Source organism: Phoenix dactylifera, chromosome 5 (assembly GCF_051530095.1).
Source record: "Phoenix dactylifera cultivar Ajwa chromosome 5, Ajwa_hap1_PhDact_Kaust_v1.1, whole genome shotgun sequence".
NCBI classification, from domain to species: domain Eukaryota; kingdom Viridiplantae; phylum Streptophyta; class Magnoliopsida; order Arecales; family Arecaceae; genus Phoenix; species Phoenix dactylifera.
In genome coordinates, this window is record NC_143194.1 from 25612210 (window position 1) to 25625272 (window position 13063).

Here is a 13063-nt window from a genome sequence, read left to right on the forward strand (position 1 = left end):
GGACTCCCATCCGTGTGGAGACCTAGTCCTATATACGGTAAAGGCATGGAATCGTAGTGTTTGAGAAGAACTTTTCTTATAACTTCTTTGTCTCTCTTGCTTAAAGCTAATAAAACCGGACATATGAACTCCTTGCATGTCTGTGTGATTTGATTGACCGAACTAGTAGATCTAGGGCTTCTTCACATGTTTGTCTGTGCCCTAAATCTACCTCCCTTGAACTGTTTGAGAAGAATTTTTTTCATAACTTTTTGTTTCTCTCTTGCTTAAAGCTAATAAAAATGGACATTTGAACTCCTTGCATATCTGTGTGATCTGGTTGACTGAACTAGTGGATCTAGGGCCTCTTCACATGTTTGTCTGTGCCCTAAATCTACCACCCTCGAAGTGTTTGAGAAGAATTTTGGAAAATGAAGGGTACTTTTCATAATTTAGTACTCCTGCATGTTGTCAAAGGTTGCTATAAAGGGGCCTAGGAAGTCTTGGCTATATGCTTGCGCAGCTCCAATCCATAAGAGCCTACTAGCTTTAGGGCCCCAGGCAGCAAAACCAACCAGTCGTACATCAATTAGAGTTTAATTTTGAAAAACCACCCTATAGATCCACAGAGCATCCACTTCATTCAGAGTTTAATTCTAGTTAAGATAATATGGCATGGATGCTATGTCACCATATGAGCTCCTAAATAATAATGGCCTTTGGAAGCACATTAATAACATAACATTTATCAGATACAGGATGATGATATGTCTAAGCCTTGGCACATTCAACATAGAGCTAAGCAGCAGGATGCTGATTTCCAGTTGTGTCAATCCTGTTGTGTATTATTTCCATATTTGTTGTATCTATTGTACGTACATCTAATTGTAGAATGTAAGTTAGTTATACACTATAATTAAGTTTCAATCAATGACAACTCTTTCCTATATAGATCTTGTACCAAAGCTCGAGCCTACTTTCTTTTGCAATGCTCATTTGACTGTATCTAGTGTAATTTAGTTTTCTTTCATAAAATTGAAATGTTTCAAACAGCACAATATACATGTTTAATGACGGGAAGCATACAATGAGGATGCCTTTTGATGCTACATCTTCAATTGAGTCAGAAGACTGTTCTAAACTAGTAGATTTCCTAGTTTTTCCAAGTAAAAAGGCTATTTCCTAGTTAAAAACAATATCTACTAAACCCCTCCCCAGCACAGGAACTGTGAGGCCCAATAGTCCCACATCGGAAAGACTCGTTCTAGAGCCTGGGCATATGAGGCAGGTGTCTCCTAATCCTGCAGACGCGTTTTGGGAGGAAAACAAAATCGGGAAGGGGTAAAGGACACTTGCATGAAGCTCCAGAACCGGACAATATCTGGCAGGGGAGCCCCGTGTTCCCTCCTCATGTGGCCCCCACGTGGGCACTAGGTGCCTCACGTGCCTCACAGAGGCGGGGGCGTGATATTTGGTATCAGAGCCGAGGACGGCTCTTGTCCGATGGTGGGAAGGGTGTGAGGCCCAATAGTCCCACATCGGAAAGACTCGTTTTAGAGCCGGGCATATGAGGCGGGTGTCTCCTAATCCTGCAGACGCGTTTTGGGAGGAAAACAAAATCGGGGAGGGGTGAAGGACGCTTGCGTGAACCTCCAGAACCGGACAATATCTGGCAGGGGAGCCCCGTGTTCCCTCCTCATGTGGCCCCCATGTGGGTACTAGGTGCCTCACGTGCCTCGCAGAGGCAGGGGCGTGACAGGAACAAATCCTTGTTGGTACTAGTAGTGATACTCCATAGCCGTTTAGCTCTCATTACTCCATCATATTCAAAATGCTTCATCATCTTCAGATACTTCCCATGAGTTCTGTCGACTGACAATGCAGTCCCTTGCGTCTATCTATAGCTCATCTTCTATCAGCATCACATGTCATTCATCTGCTAGTCTACCTTACTGAAATTTGCTTTAGGGCAAAATTTAAATTTATGTAAAAAAACTAAAAGTTTCCCATAAAATAGACGGATGCTAATTATGATGATATATTAATGTCATAATAAAGTTTTTTCCTGATAATATTTGTAAATATTTTTTACCAAAATTCCACTGCATCACCTTGGCTCACATGTCAAAGTTGCATACCAGCTAAGATCCCCTTAGCATTTGTTATTTTACAATGATTCCATGCACTGCAACATTTTTTGGGTTAAGCAATTTCAATTTAGGTACAACCATAATACTTAGCAAAGATAGTTATCAGAAACATAGATGGCGTTAGATGCCAGCATCTTGTTCTCGAAAGTGAGTGCCTTTGGAGAGTGCTGTGTATAAAACAAAAAAAAAAAATTCATTCAGTGTCTACTAGCACACAGCTAGAGGCCACGGCTTCAAAACCTAGTCCGTCCTCATATGTTCTTTTATGCGCTTTGTTTGTTTTTTTTTTTTTTTTTTTTTTTTTTTTTTTTTTTTTTTTTTTTGCTTAGGAAAAGGAAAGAGGGGGGTGAGAAGGATCTCACCTGCATCAACCCCCACTGAGCAGTCTTTCCGTTGGAGAATGTTCGGATAGACAAGTTTTACTCATACCCTCTCCATCCGTGGAGGAGCTCCACCAATGTGGCAGTCCCTTCCACGTGTGAGTACGTCACACCAGCATCACCTAAGTACCGGCAAACCAGATAGCGACTCCACCGGGCAAACCAGACGGGGGGCATTCGGTTTCCGCATTTAATCGACGCCCGCGCATTTCGAACTGAGCTACTTCGGTGGAATCTTAGCTCCGTTCCAACCGTGCTACCACCTCGGTGGTTTTTATGCTCATTTATCTTAAGAAACTTGAAGTTGGACATTTAGGCTATTGTTCTTGGACAGGCCCACTAATGGGCTTCAGCATAAATAGAACTGGCATGACTTATTATTAAGCCAACATAGACCTGGGCCCAACTCAAGAAGATCCAACTTAGATTTGGCCAGCACAACCACCCAGCCAATCTCTTCTTCTAACATGGCAGCAGGGAGAAGAAACACTCTATTTGGCTTGCTTTACAAATAGGCCAATGGACCATGACAATAAAGTTGTGACAGGGTCCGTATTAATTTAAATTTATCTTATAAACCATACTGTATTAATTTAATAAATTGTTGCTACAGAATTATAATCCAATGAGAATGTATCAATGTCTATCTTAAAAGCTCAACTAACATTTAAGGAAAATGTTGTTGCCATCACACAAAATTGTAGGATATCATATCTAAGCATGCTAACCTTGTTTAATTCCCTCCTTGGATTCCAATGTCCCTAGCATACAATGGTGCCCTTTTATTCACAGTGGAGGTTCTGAATCAAAATCAGCTTCTTCTACATACTTTAACAGTTGCCATCTTCCACTGATTGCATTTACAAAACCCAGTTTCCACAGAACCTATATAAGCAACAGTATGAAGGCAATGTCAGTGGAAAAGAACATGAGAATGACTGTCATGTTGCAGTGGGCTAGATGTTTCCTTAACTTCTTAGTCATTTGCTGAACCAAGAAAACTGATAAGACATAACCTAAAATTTATATCTTTCAACTATTTTCCGTTTCATTATAGAAAATCAAGTGAAGTTGTAGGAGAAGATATAAGAAAGAAATATCAGAGTTAAGGTTTTGTCACTAAAATATCAGTAATTTCAACCCCACTAGATTAGTAGGAAAAGACAAGAAAGGAATGTGTTTGCCCCATCTGAGAAGGTAAATGTAATAAAATCTTCATCAAATTACAATACTTGTATATATAAATACTAACAGAGAATTTTTAAGTTCTTGAGGAATGCACTATATCTACAGTATACGAAAACAAACAAATGAGCAGAAGGAATTCAATTTCCTACTGGAATTCCATTGGCATTCCAAAGAACATGTATTTATTAAATGGATAAAATCTCCTGGCTGGTCTCATTTTTTAGGTTTGGTCAACATGAGGCAAACTTCGACAACATATCTTAATTATGTGGTCTTTACGTATGACGTATTCATGTATTCTTGAAAGTCACTTGTTGAGTAGCATAGTAGCATATAAAGCGACTGAAAGTATGAACTTTATTTAATTTAATTTGAGACCAGATTTTCTAAAGCACCAGAAAAGGAAAAGTAGAGGAACCCGATACAATTATGGTTTAACAAATGATAGATATCCCTATAGCGCACCCAAGAAAAGCATGCTCGACTAAATATACTGAATTAACACACTATTGACCAACCGCTCACCAGATGTTTTAGCTTCAAGCTTTTCCAAGAAAATACCCAAGTCGACATCTTTAAGCAAATTCACAATCCTGAAAATTTCTTGAAGTAAGAAACAAGAAAGAAAGAACATGAAAAAGCGTGAAAGATTTCGAGTTCATATAGAGAACAAATTAGAGCACGAGTACCAAAATCCCAGCGGAAAGAGGCGAATCACCTAATTTAGGGCAGAACCAACGTCGAACCGCCTCAAATCAAGCTAATCCGAGAGAGGATCGTGCCTTCCATGACCATATGGTACCCGGATCTCTCCCTCCAGACACTTTATTTGTTTATACTTTATACCCTAAGTAGAGCTAGACCTTATACATTGCCAATCATCAGGATCCCATGTAATAGATGTTAAGAAAGCAGAGTATTGCAATCCAATTTGATTCCAAAATGATAAGTTGGCCCGCTATTATCCCCCAAATTGTCCTGTCCCTGGTACAACAGAGCATTCCATCATCTATCCTTCTAGGTTAAATAGCACTGAAAGGAAACAGGAAAAGGCCAGGGAGGAGGCAAGGATTCATGCCACTTCATCTTCTCTTTTCAAAATGAGAGAAAGATTGGATCTTTAAACGATTTGGATCATTGGACAAGATTTACATCTGGCATTTGGGATGTAGAGCAATCTGCTTGTATCCATAAGTTCTGATTTTTTGATCTTTAAAGAAAAAAAAAACACTTTCCGGTCCAAACCTCCACTGCTTTAGTTAATTGTTCTTTTAGATCATAAGCATGTAAAAGCTTCATCTTTACAAAGGCCCAAACACTTACTACAAGCATATAAAACATTCAAACATTTTATTCCAAAACAAGCTATACACAACAGCACATCCAGATGATTTTGGCAATAGCAGACCATACTGTGAACGAACCGATTACAGAGCCATGTATGCATGGATCCATCAATGAAGTTACAAGTTCCACTTCCATCAGGCAAGGTTAAAGAAAAAGAGGCCAGACTCTTTACCGAGTCAGCATGCATATAAGATTTGATCAGGGGCATTCTCATAGGATGCAGTTAATCATGTAAAACACTGATAAGAGCCCCAGTAGTAAAGATCTCAGCTCCCACATGCCATGCAATCTTCTGGGTTATTCAAGGAACAAACAACCTGTGCCATTTTTGCCTCTGCATCCTCATCTTCCACTGGCTTGTTCTGTATTTCCACCAATCATGTTCCTCAGATGAGTATGCAAAAACACAATACTGAAGGTATATAACTGATCACAATATGCATGATAACGGTATAAATAGAAAAATAAAGCATTTACCTTGATGAGGGAAGTATCCACAGTAAACTTGATTGCATCAGCAGCCGCACGTGTACGCAAATAATACATCCCAGTTTTGAGACCCTTTTATTAAGGAAAATTTTCAAAACATCACAACTTGCATTGTCTAAAAGGAAAGACAGGCAAGCAGTAAAACAAGTAAAACAGAAGATCACTGGTTGAAGTAAAAGACTAATGCAAGAAAACCTTAGACCAAGCATAGAAGTGCAGGGAAGTTAATTTTCCAAAGTTGGGCTGGTCCATGTGAATATTTAGGCTCTGGCTCTGATCAATATAGCACCCACGATCAATAGCCATGTCAACCAGTGTCCTTTGCTTAATCTCCCATACAGTTCTGAAACATTACCACAATGCTAACATTAGGTATACGTTTGAGAAAATGAAAAATTAGATGCACAGAGACAAATGCATACTTGTAAATTGCTTTCAGATGATCTGGAATTTCAGGAATCTTGAGGACAGAACCATTCTCATAAATGATCTCGTTCTTAAGGGCTGGGGACCAGAGACCCATCTCCGTCAAATCATGCAGTAGATGTTTGTTCACCACAACAAATTCTCCACTGGATTTGAAGAAACAACAAATTAAAATGTTAAAAATGCTTGCCTGAATGCTTAGTGACATTACTGGAAGTGTATAAGAACAGACCTCAGAACCCTGCGGCTGTAGATATTCGACGTGTAGGGCTCAAAACACTCATTGTTGCCAAGAATCTGACTAGTGGAAGCAGTTGGCATCGGAGCCATAAGAAGGGAGTTTCTTACTCCATGCCTAGAAATCATTTCCCTTAGAACAGCCCAATCCCATCGGTCAGATGGGGTTACATTCCACAGGTCAGGTTGAAGAATTCCCTGCACATCAAAAGGGCAGACAATATGCTGTTATCACAGCTTTTACTTTATATTAGCGTTTGAGCATAGAAAAAAAAAAGCAAAATCATATATTACACAAGTAAACAAAATCTCATATTTTAGTAAGTAATGGCATATCTATATCTTTGCATGAGTTTGACCGCATGTTCAACTAAACATGTCAGTGTTGCCTCATGCATACCACCATTGATTTTACTACAGGCACCACATGGATCACTCATCCACTGGTCTCGATTTTGCAGTAGATGGACACTCAAAAGGCTCAAAGCAATTAGCAGATATTTTCCAATAAACCATTGGTTTTTTTCTTTTAATCTAGTCCAACTCCTTGTATGAATCTAATTCCTGCCAATAGGCAATTTAATGCCCTATTTGAAGAATTAGTAGCTAACACATTATAAAGAATGAAAGATAAAAGGAATCTTTTCTTTTGATATCCTTAGCCCTTAGGCCATGTGGGGATGCATTTTTTTTTCCTTCTCAGTAACTATTGATGGGGAAAATGGTATTTACCAACATTTGCAAGGGGCAAACCCCTAGTAAGCTCTCATAAGATTAACTGAATTTCATATGCACAAAAGCAAAACCACGAGAGACAAACATTTCAAAAATCCACAAGGATATGCAAACCTTACTGACAGGACTCCCTTGATATGTCTCATAGGTTCCTTCTTTTGCAGCAATCTCAGAAGAAGCTTTCAACGCATGGTAATATGCAGTCTCAAATATGTCCTTGTTTAGCTGTTGAGCCTGCAAACACAATTAAATTAGTTAGATATGTAAATCAAACACTTCAAAAGATGGTACTGAAAAGAATCTCTTATGCCTTGCACACACCTCTGGAGAATCAAATGGCATGCCAAGTAAGATGAAAGTATCTGCCAAGCCCTGGACTCCTATGCCAATTGGTCTGTGCCGTAGATTGGACCTCTTTGCAGTTTCAACTGGGTAATAGTTAACATCTATTATTTTGTTGAGGTTTGTTGTAACTGTCTCAGTAACCTGTTAAATTAAGAACAGAAAAATAAAAGAACGGTAACACACAAATAGTGTAAAGTAACACATCCTATGAAAATCAAGCAATTAAAGCAAAGCACCTCAGCTAGTTTGTCAAAGTCAAAATATCTGTTCTTTGATCCAGTGCTGCCAACTAGCTTAGATGGATGTGACTCTATAGGAACGCCCTGAAGGAGATAAAAGCCGATAATGTAAGAATATCTTGTCCCATGGAAACATATTGATAGAAGTTACAAGTTATGATCTGCAGGATATACCTTTTCTCTGACAAACCGTGGTAAAGCAATTGATGCCAAATTGCACACAGCAGTTTCAGTAGGACTTGTGAACTCTATTATCTCAGTACATAAGTTTGAAGATTTGATAGTCCCCAGATTTTGTTGATTACTTTTTCTATTGCAGGTATCCTGTGGACATATAAGAAATTCATATGCAAACCCAGAAAACTAAATGATGTGATAGAAATTGACATTCTTAGTATAATACCTTGAAAAGCATATATGGTGTTCCAGTTTCTATCTGGGCCTTCAGAATTTCAAACCAAAGGTTCTGAGCTGCAACAACTTTCTTCGCCTTGCCCTAGAGTTTTAAAGCAGAAATCAGTGAATGCCCCAGGTCAATTTAAAATTCTGTCCATTAGTTTCAAATTTGAAAACCAGGATTACCTCTCTTTCATATCTGGTGTACAGCTTTTCAAAATCTTCGCCCCAGCAATCAGCCAAACCTGGAGTTTCATTAGGGCAAAACAGTGACCACTGTCCATAACTTTGGACCCTCTCCATGAAGAGATCAGGAACCCAGAGTGCAAAAAAAAGATCTCGTGCCCTGTGCTCTTCCTGTGAACACTTGGAAACTGAGTACTGATACTGAAAGGATAAATTTATTATTAATAGGAACATATGGTTCATTATTGGAAATAATTGCCTAAGAAGGATGTTAGATCATATGGATAGTCTTGGCATTACGTATCATGCATATTTCCTGTATTAGCATATTTGTTTTATTAAAGTTGCCTGGCATGCTTATCGCTGTACACTTAAGAAGATGACATGAAGTGCATGTCCACTTAAAGAATAAAAGCTACAAATCTTCTAAGCAAAGTATGGTGGAACATAAAATCTGGCATTGAATAATCCCCATTTGATTGTGTATTACTATTATAGTTTTGACTTTATAAAGTCACATCACTACTTGTAAACATGGTTCAAGGGGGAGTTCCAACAAAATTAGGTAACATCAAGTAAGATAGATAAAACAATGTTATATGCTACCTTTTATCAGGCTAGCATCAACTGAAATTTCATTAACTGAAAATCTTGTATGCTGAAGAAACCTTAGTGATTTGGTAAAGTAGCTAACCCATTTTGTTACTCCAACTAGAACCAAATAGTATACAAGGTCAATTACATCTCTAAAAACTAAGCATAAACATGTAATTGAACTACACCGTTCAGAACTTGCAAAACTACAGATGATACCTTCCCATGGTTCTTTCGAAGATCAAGGAACTCAAAAATATCAGCATGCCAAGGCTCCAAATACACGGCAAATGCACCTGAAAAAATATGGCAATCAACAACTGTATGCCTTACTAGCTGATATTAAAGAAAGCAAAAGAAGTTAACATGATTTGCTTACCCTTTCTCTTGCCTCCCCCTTGATCAACATAACGAGCAGTATCATTAAACACCCTCAGCATCGGCACAATGCCATTAGAAGTTCCATTTGTCCCACGAATATAACTACCTGTGGCACGTATATTATGAACTGAAACACCAATTCCTCCAGCAGACTTGCTTATAACAGCACATTCCTTCAGAGTGTCATAGATTCCCTCAATACTATCATCTTTCATGCAGACAAGGAAACAGCTGCTCAACTGGCAAAATTTAATTAAAATAAACAAGCAAGCAAAAAAAGTTTTTCCAAATAATTTTGAGAGTTTTGAAAGAGCACAGGAGACAATACTTGAGGGTTTGGAGTGCCTGCATTAAATAATGTAGGGGAGGCATGAGTGAACCAGCGTTGAGACATCAAATGGTATGTTCTGAGAACAGAATCAATATCATCCTTGTGGATTCCAACAGCAACTCTCATCAGCATGTGTTGCGGCCTCTCTACTACTTTTCCAGAAACTTTCAAGAGATAGGATCTCTCAAGAGTCTTAAAACCAAAATAATCATAATCAAAATCCCTGTCATAAATTATCTCACTGTCCAAGCGAGCAGCATTCTGAAATACATACAATTAGAACACATTACACAAGAACCAACAGTTGAAACAAAATATTACAAACTAAGATTTCATGCAAACATATGATAATTTATGAAAAACTGTGAAATCTTGAGGAGAAGTCATGAAGTGAATTCATAAAACCTCATGGATATGAAAGTGGAGATGCAAACAGAACCGAAGAGTCCAAAATTCCTTTGATGGTCTTAAGATGATGAACATTCAAGAATACGTGGTGATAAATAACAAGATTTTAGCATCACTACTGTTAGAAAGCAATCTGACAGGACACAGAAATGAGTTGTAAAGACCCTGAATTATCTCATATACATTTCAAACAGAGGATAGCAAGATCAGATCACCTTCATGATTATCTCGTAGACGTCATCAGCAATCAAAGGGGCCTTCTGCCCCGATCTCTCATTAAAATGGTTATACATATCCTTAATCCTGCAACCATTACCATCAATTCATAAGCCAACTGCGAGGGATCTAAAATTATGAATGCAAAATTACCAAATCTAAATGCCAAAAGAAGAAGCATCCAAATTAAGGGTAAAACAAGCCTCTTACGTCTCTGAGAACGACTTCTTCGTGTTCTTATGCAGATTCGAGACTGCAATCCTGGCAGCAAGCTATCATAAGAAAGAGAAAAATAAGATCACCACAAAAAAAAGACCTTTTTTTTTTCAAATAAGGGATCATGATCAGAAGGAAAAGGGAGCGAGGAAGGACCAAGGCATAGTCAGGATGGTTGGTTGTCATGGCAGCGGCCGTCTCAGCAGCGAGCTCATCGAGCTGGCTAGTAGTGACGCCCTTGTAGACCCCGGCGCAGACCTTCTGAGCCACGAGCACCGGGTCGCAGTGCTCCTGGCTCAGCCCGTAGCTCAGCTTCTTCAGCCTGGCCGTGATCTTGTCGAAGTGTACCGACTCCTGCCGGCCGTCTCTCTTCACGACATACATCTTGGAATTGGAGGTGAGGAAAAGAACGATGGTTCCTCTGGATGGGGAATTTCTTCGAACAGACGGAGGGAAAGAGCGAAGGAAGCAGGCGATGAGAGGAGAAGGAGAGGGGGTGGGGGTTTTAAGGGGATTGGGGGTCTAGGGTTTGGAGTTAAATGCATGACAACTTGGGGTTTCGAAATATTTTGGCGCGAGCGCGGGGATGCGCTGGGTTTTGGCGTGTGAGTGGATACGAGATGGAGGAATCGCTTCAAACTTTTCCCGCGCGTTTTGAGGGTGACGGTGGAAAAGTCATCGGCGAGCGTATGGTTTTTAAAACGACGGCTTCCATGGATGGGGTCGTTTAACCGGCCGGGATGGAATGATAATGATATGGGAAGCTTCCCTGTTTATAACTTGTCAGAATTAGATTGTACGAGTGACTATGACCCGAAGAATATGGTAAGAATTTCTTAGCGATGGCCGACGCCCCGTCCGCTAAGGTAAAAATAAATGAAGAAAAAGGGCGAAAGAGTATTACAAATACCTGTTTGCGTTGGTTGAGATGGCACCTTTGTTTTAAAAGGCTCATTTGGTTTACGGAAGGAGAATGGTGGAAAATATGGTTAATAAAAAAATAAAAATAATATTTTATATGTGGTTAGAGTTAAAAAATAGATTTTATAAAAAAATAAATTTTTTATATTTCATAAAAAGAATTCATCTAAGATATGAAAAACTTTTAGATAAAATAAGCTAATTTTTTTAATTAAAAGTATAACAAATAATTTGTAGAATTTTCTCAAAATAATATATGCTTGACCAAATGTAAACTATTCTTAAATAAGTTATTTTTTTATGAATAACTAAATATGTAAAAATTATTTTTTCAAGTATCTAATGTTTAGATATCAACTTTTGAAAAAAAATATGTCAATGAGAAGAAATTCTTACGGCAAACCAGAGGAGTCTTGTGCGACGTCACAGGGAAGAATAAAAGATTAGGAAAGTTACGAAGTGAAAAATAGTGCTCGGTGAAATAATATGATATTGGGGCTACTAGGATTTACTTTGGATGTTGATATGGAATCATGAAATTATCTCATACATATACGACATCCTAATGCATATCTTGCCTTATCTAATTCCCCACTGGAGCAAACAAGGGCCCACCACATGGCACACCCATTTGAATGGCCGACCATGCCATGTCTTTACTTGTTAGTCCGTTTTCGGTATTCCCTCCATTCACCACCTCCAAATGTCCAAATTAACAGCTATTTTTCCATGTCCCGACGAGCTCTCTTCAGACAACTCAGAATGTGTCTCTGATTTACCTCTAGCACAACTGCACAAGTTAAAACCGTCGCGGCTTTAATCAGGGATGAGAAAAGTGATAGACCTTTTTTTTTTTTTTTTGCTAAAATGGATGTATCATATATGATGGATATGGATACATCAAAAAAAATCAAAAGATAGCACTGTACACAGAACCGATACTATACATAAATGTAGCAGGTTTTGTTGATAAATAGCAGATCGGATCTATCCACTGATCAGCAAGACAAGATCGACGACTATAGAGGATCAATACTGAATTTTATCCATCTCTCTGCCTAGACCTAGCGTCCCACCTGCAAACGTGGGGATATACATGAGCTCAGATATGAGTACTAGTTACAGGTGGAAATGTGTACCGATGCCCGGCCATTTTGGTTTTGAAAATTTTCTCTAACGGATCCTCTAAGTGCAAAATACAATAATTGGAGCAAAAATATAATAGAAAATAAGAAATTTTGACGAGGCTAATCAGATTAAGGCACGATAATCTCAAGGCCATGGTTCTTTTGAGGTAAATTAATGGATTTAGGTATCATTGACATGGCAAAACAAAATGAAGAATATAAAAGATTGATAAAGGGCATTTGGCATAGAATGAGGATCCTAAGATAAAAATTTACATAGGTAGAGAGAACGAGATCAACATGTTTGGTTATACCTTGATGATTCTATATAGTAATGATTCCAAATCATCCTCACTTCTCAAATCACTAACCAATCTAGTGATAAAAAATCTGCCCTTGAGGACAAATATACAAGATCACCCTAGAACAGTAAACCTAGACAAAAATTTAGATAAAAATGCTTCTCAATTCAGCAAAAAAAAAAAAGAAAAGATATATCAATATAGCATTAGCATATTATATCAATATTATATATTCTATTATAATGATATTACATATGTAGTACTAATGATATATGTTATATTATAACATATTATTAGTTATATGATTGTCATATTATTCTTCAATTATATTTTTAAATTATAAAAGAAATATATCATTGTAATTTATATTTAAATTATGAAATTATTTAATATATTATTGTTATTTGCCTTATTTTCTGAATCAAAATAAATATTGGTGTTAAAATAATAATATAGTATATATAAATGAT

General features: G+C 38.0%; 1 protein-coding gene and 1 long non-coding RNA gene across 2 annotated transcripts; both read right to left on the reverse strand.

The window, feature by feature from the left end:
• Positions 1–3290: 3290 nt before the first annotated feature.
• On the reverse strand, positions 3291–4519 carry LOC148703505 (uncharacterized). The gene is made up of 3 exons (XR_015987207.2): positions 4416–4519; positions 4223–4290; positions 3291–3394 (listed from the first exon to the last, which is right to left on the reverse strand). It is a non-coding gene; the product is annotated as an uncharacterized LOC148703505 (long non-coding RNA).
• A 505-nt stretch (positions 4520–5024) lies between these two features.
• LOC103723272 (ribonucleoside-diphosphate reductase large subunit) lies at positions 5025–11159 on the reverse strand. Its single transcript, XM_008814149.5, has 17 exons — positions 10400–11159; positions 10238–10299; positions 10027–10114; positions 9401–9664; positions 9071–9311; positions 8911–8987; positions 8098–8268; positions 7919–8011; positions 7690–7839; positions 7513–7599; positions 7253–7417; positions 7046–7165; positions 6192–6394; positions 5956–6105; positions 5729–5876; positions 5522–5605; positions 5025–5406 (listed from the first exon to the last, which is right to left on the reverse strand). Exons 1-17 carry the CDS (start codon positions 10625–10627, stop codon positions 5311–5313), a joined length of 2427 nt encoding a protein of 808 aa, XP_008812371.2. The 5' UTR covers positions 10628–11159; the 3' UTR covers positions 5025–5310.
• Between the last annotated feature and the right edge of the window lie 1904 nt (positions 11160–13063).

Bases quoted from the DNA above. Each gene is read 5' to 3' on its own strand.
- LOC103723272 (XM_008814149.5), bottom strand. From the start codon at position 10,627: ATGTATGTCGTGAAGAGAGACGGCCGGCAGGAGTCGGTACACTTCGAC. The intron at 9,665-10,026 runs GTGATCTGATCT...TATGTATTTCAG, and splicing joins TCTACGAGATAATCATGAAG to AATGCTGCTCGCTTGGACAG. The intron at 7,600-7,689 runs GTATATCCTGCA...TATCTCCTTCAG, and splicing joins CACGGTTTGTCAGAGAAAAG to GGCGTTCCTATAGAGTCACA.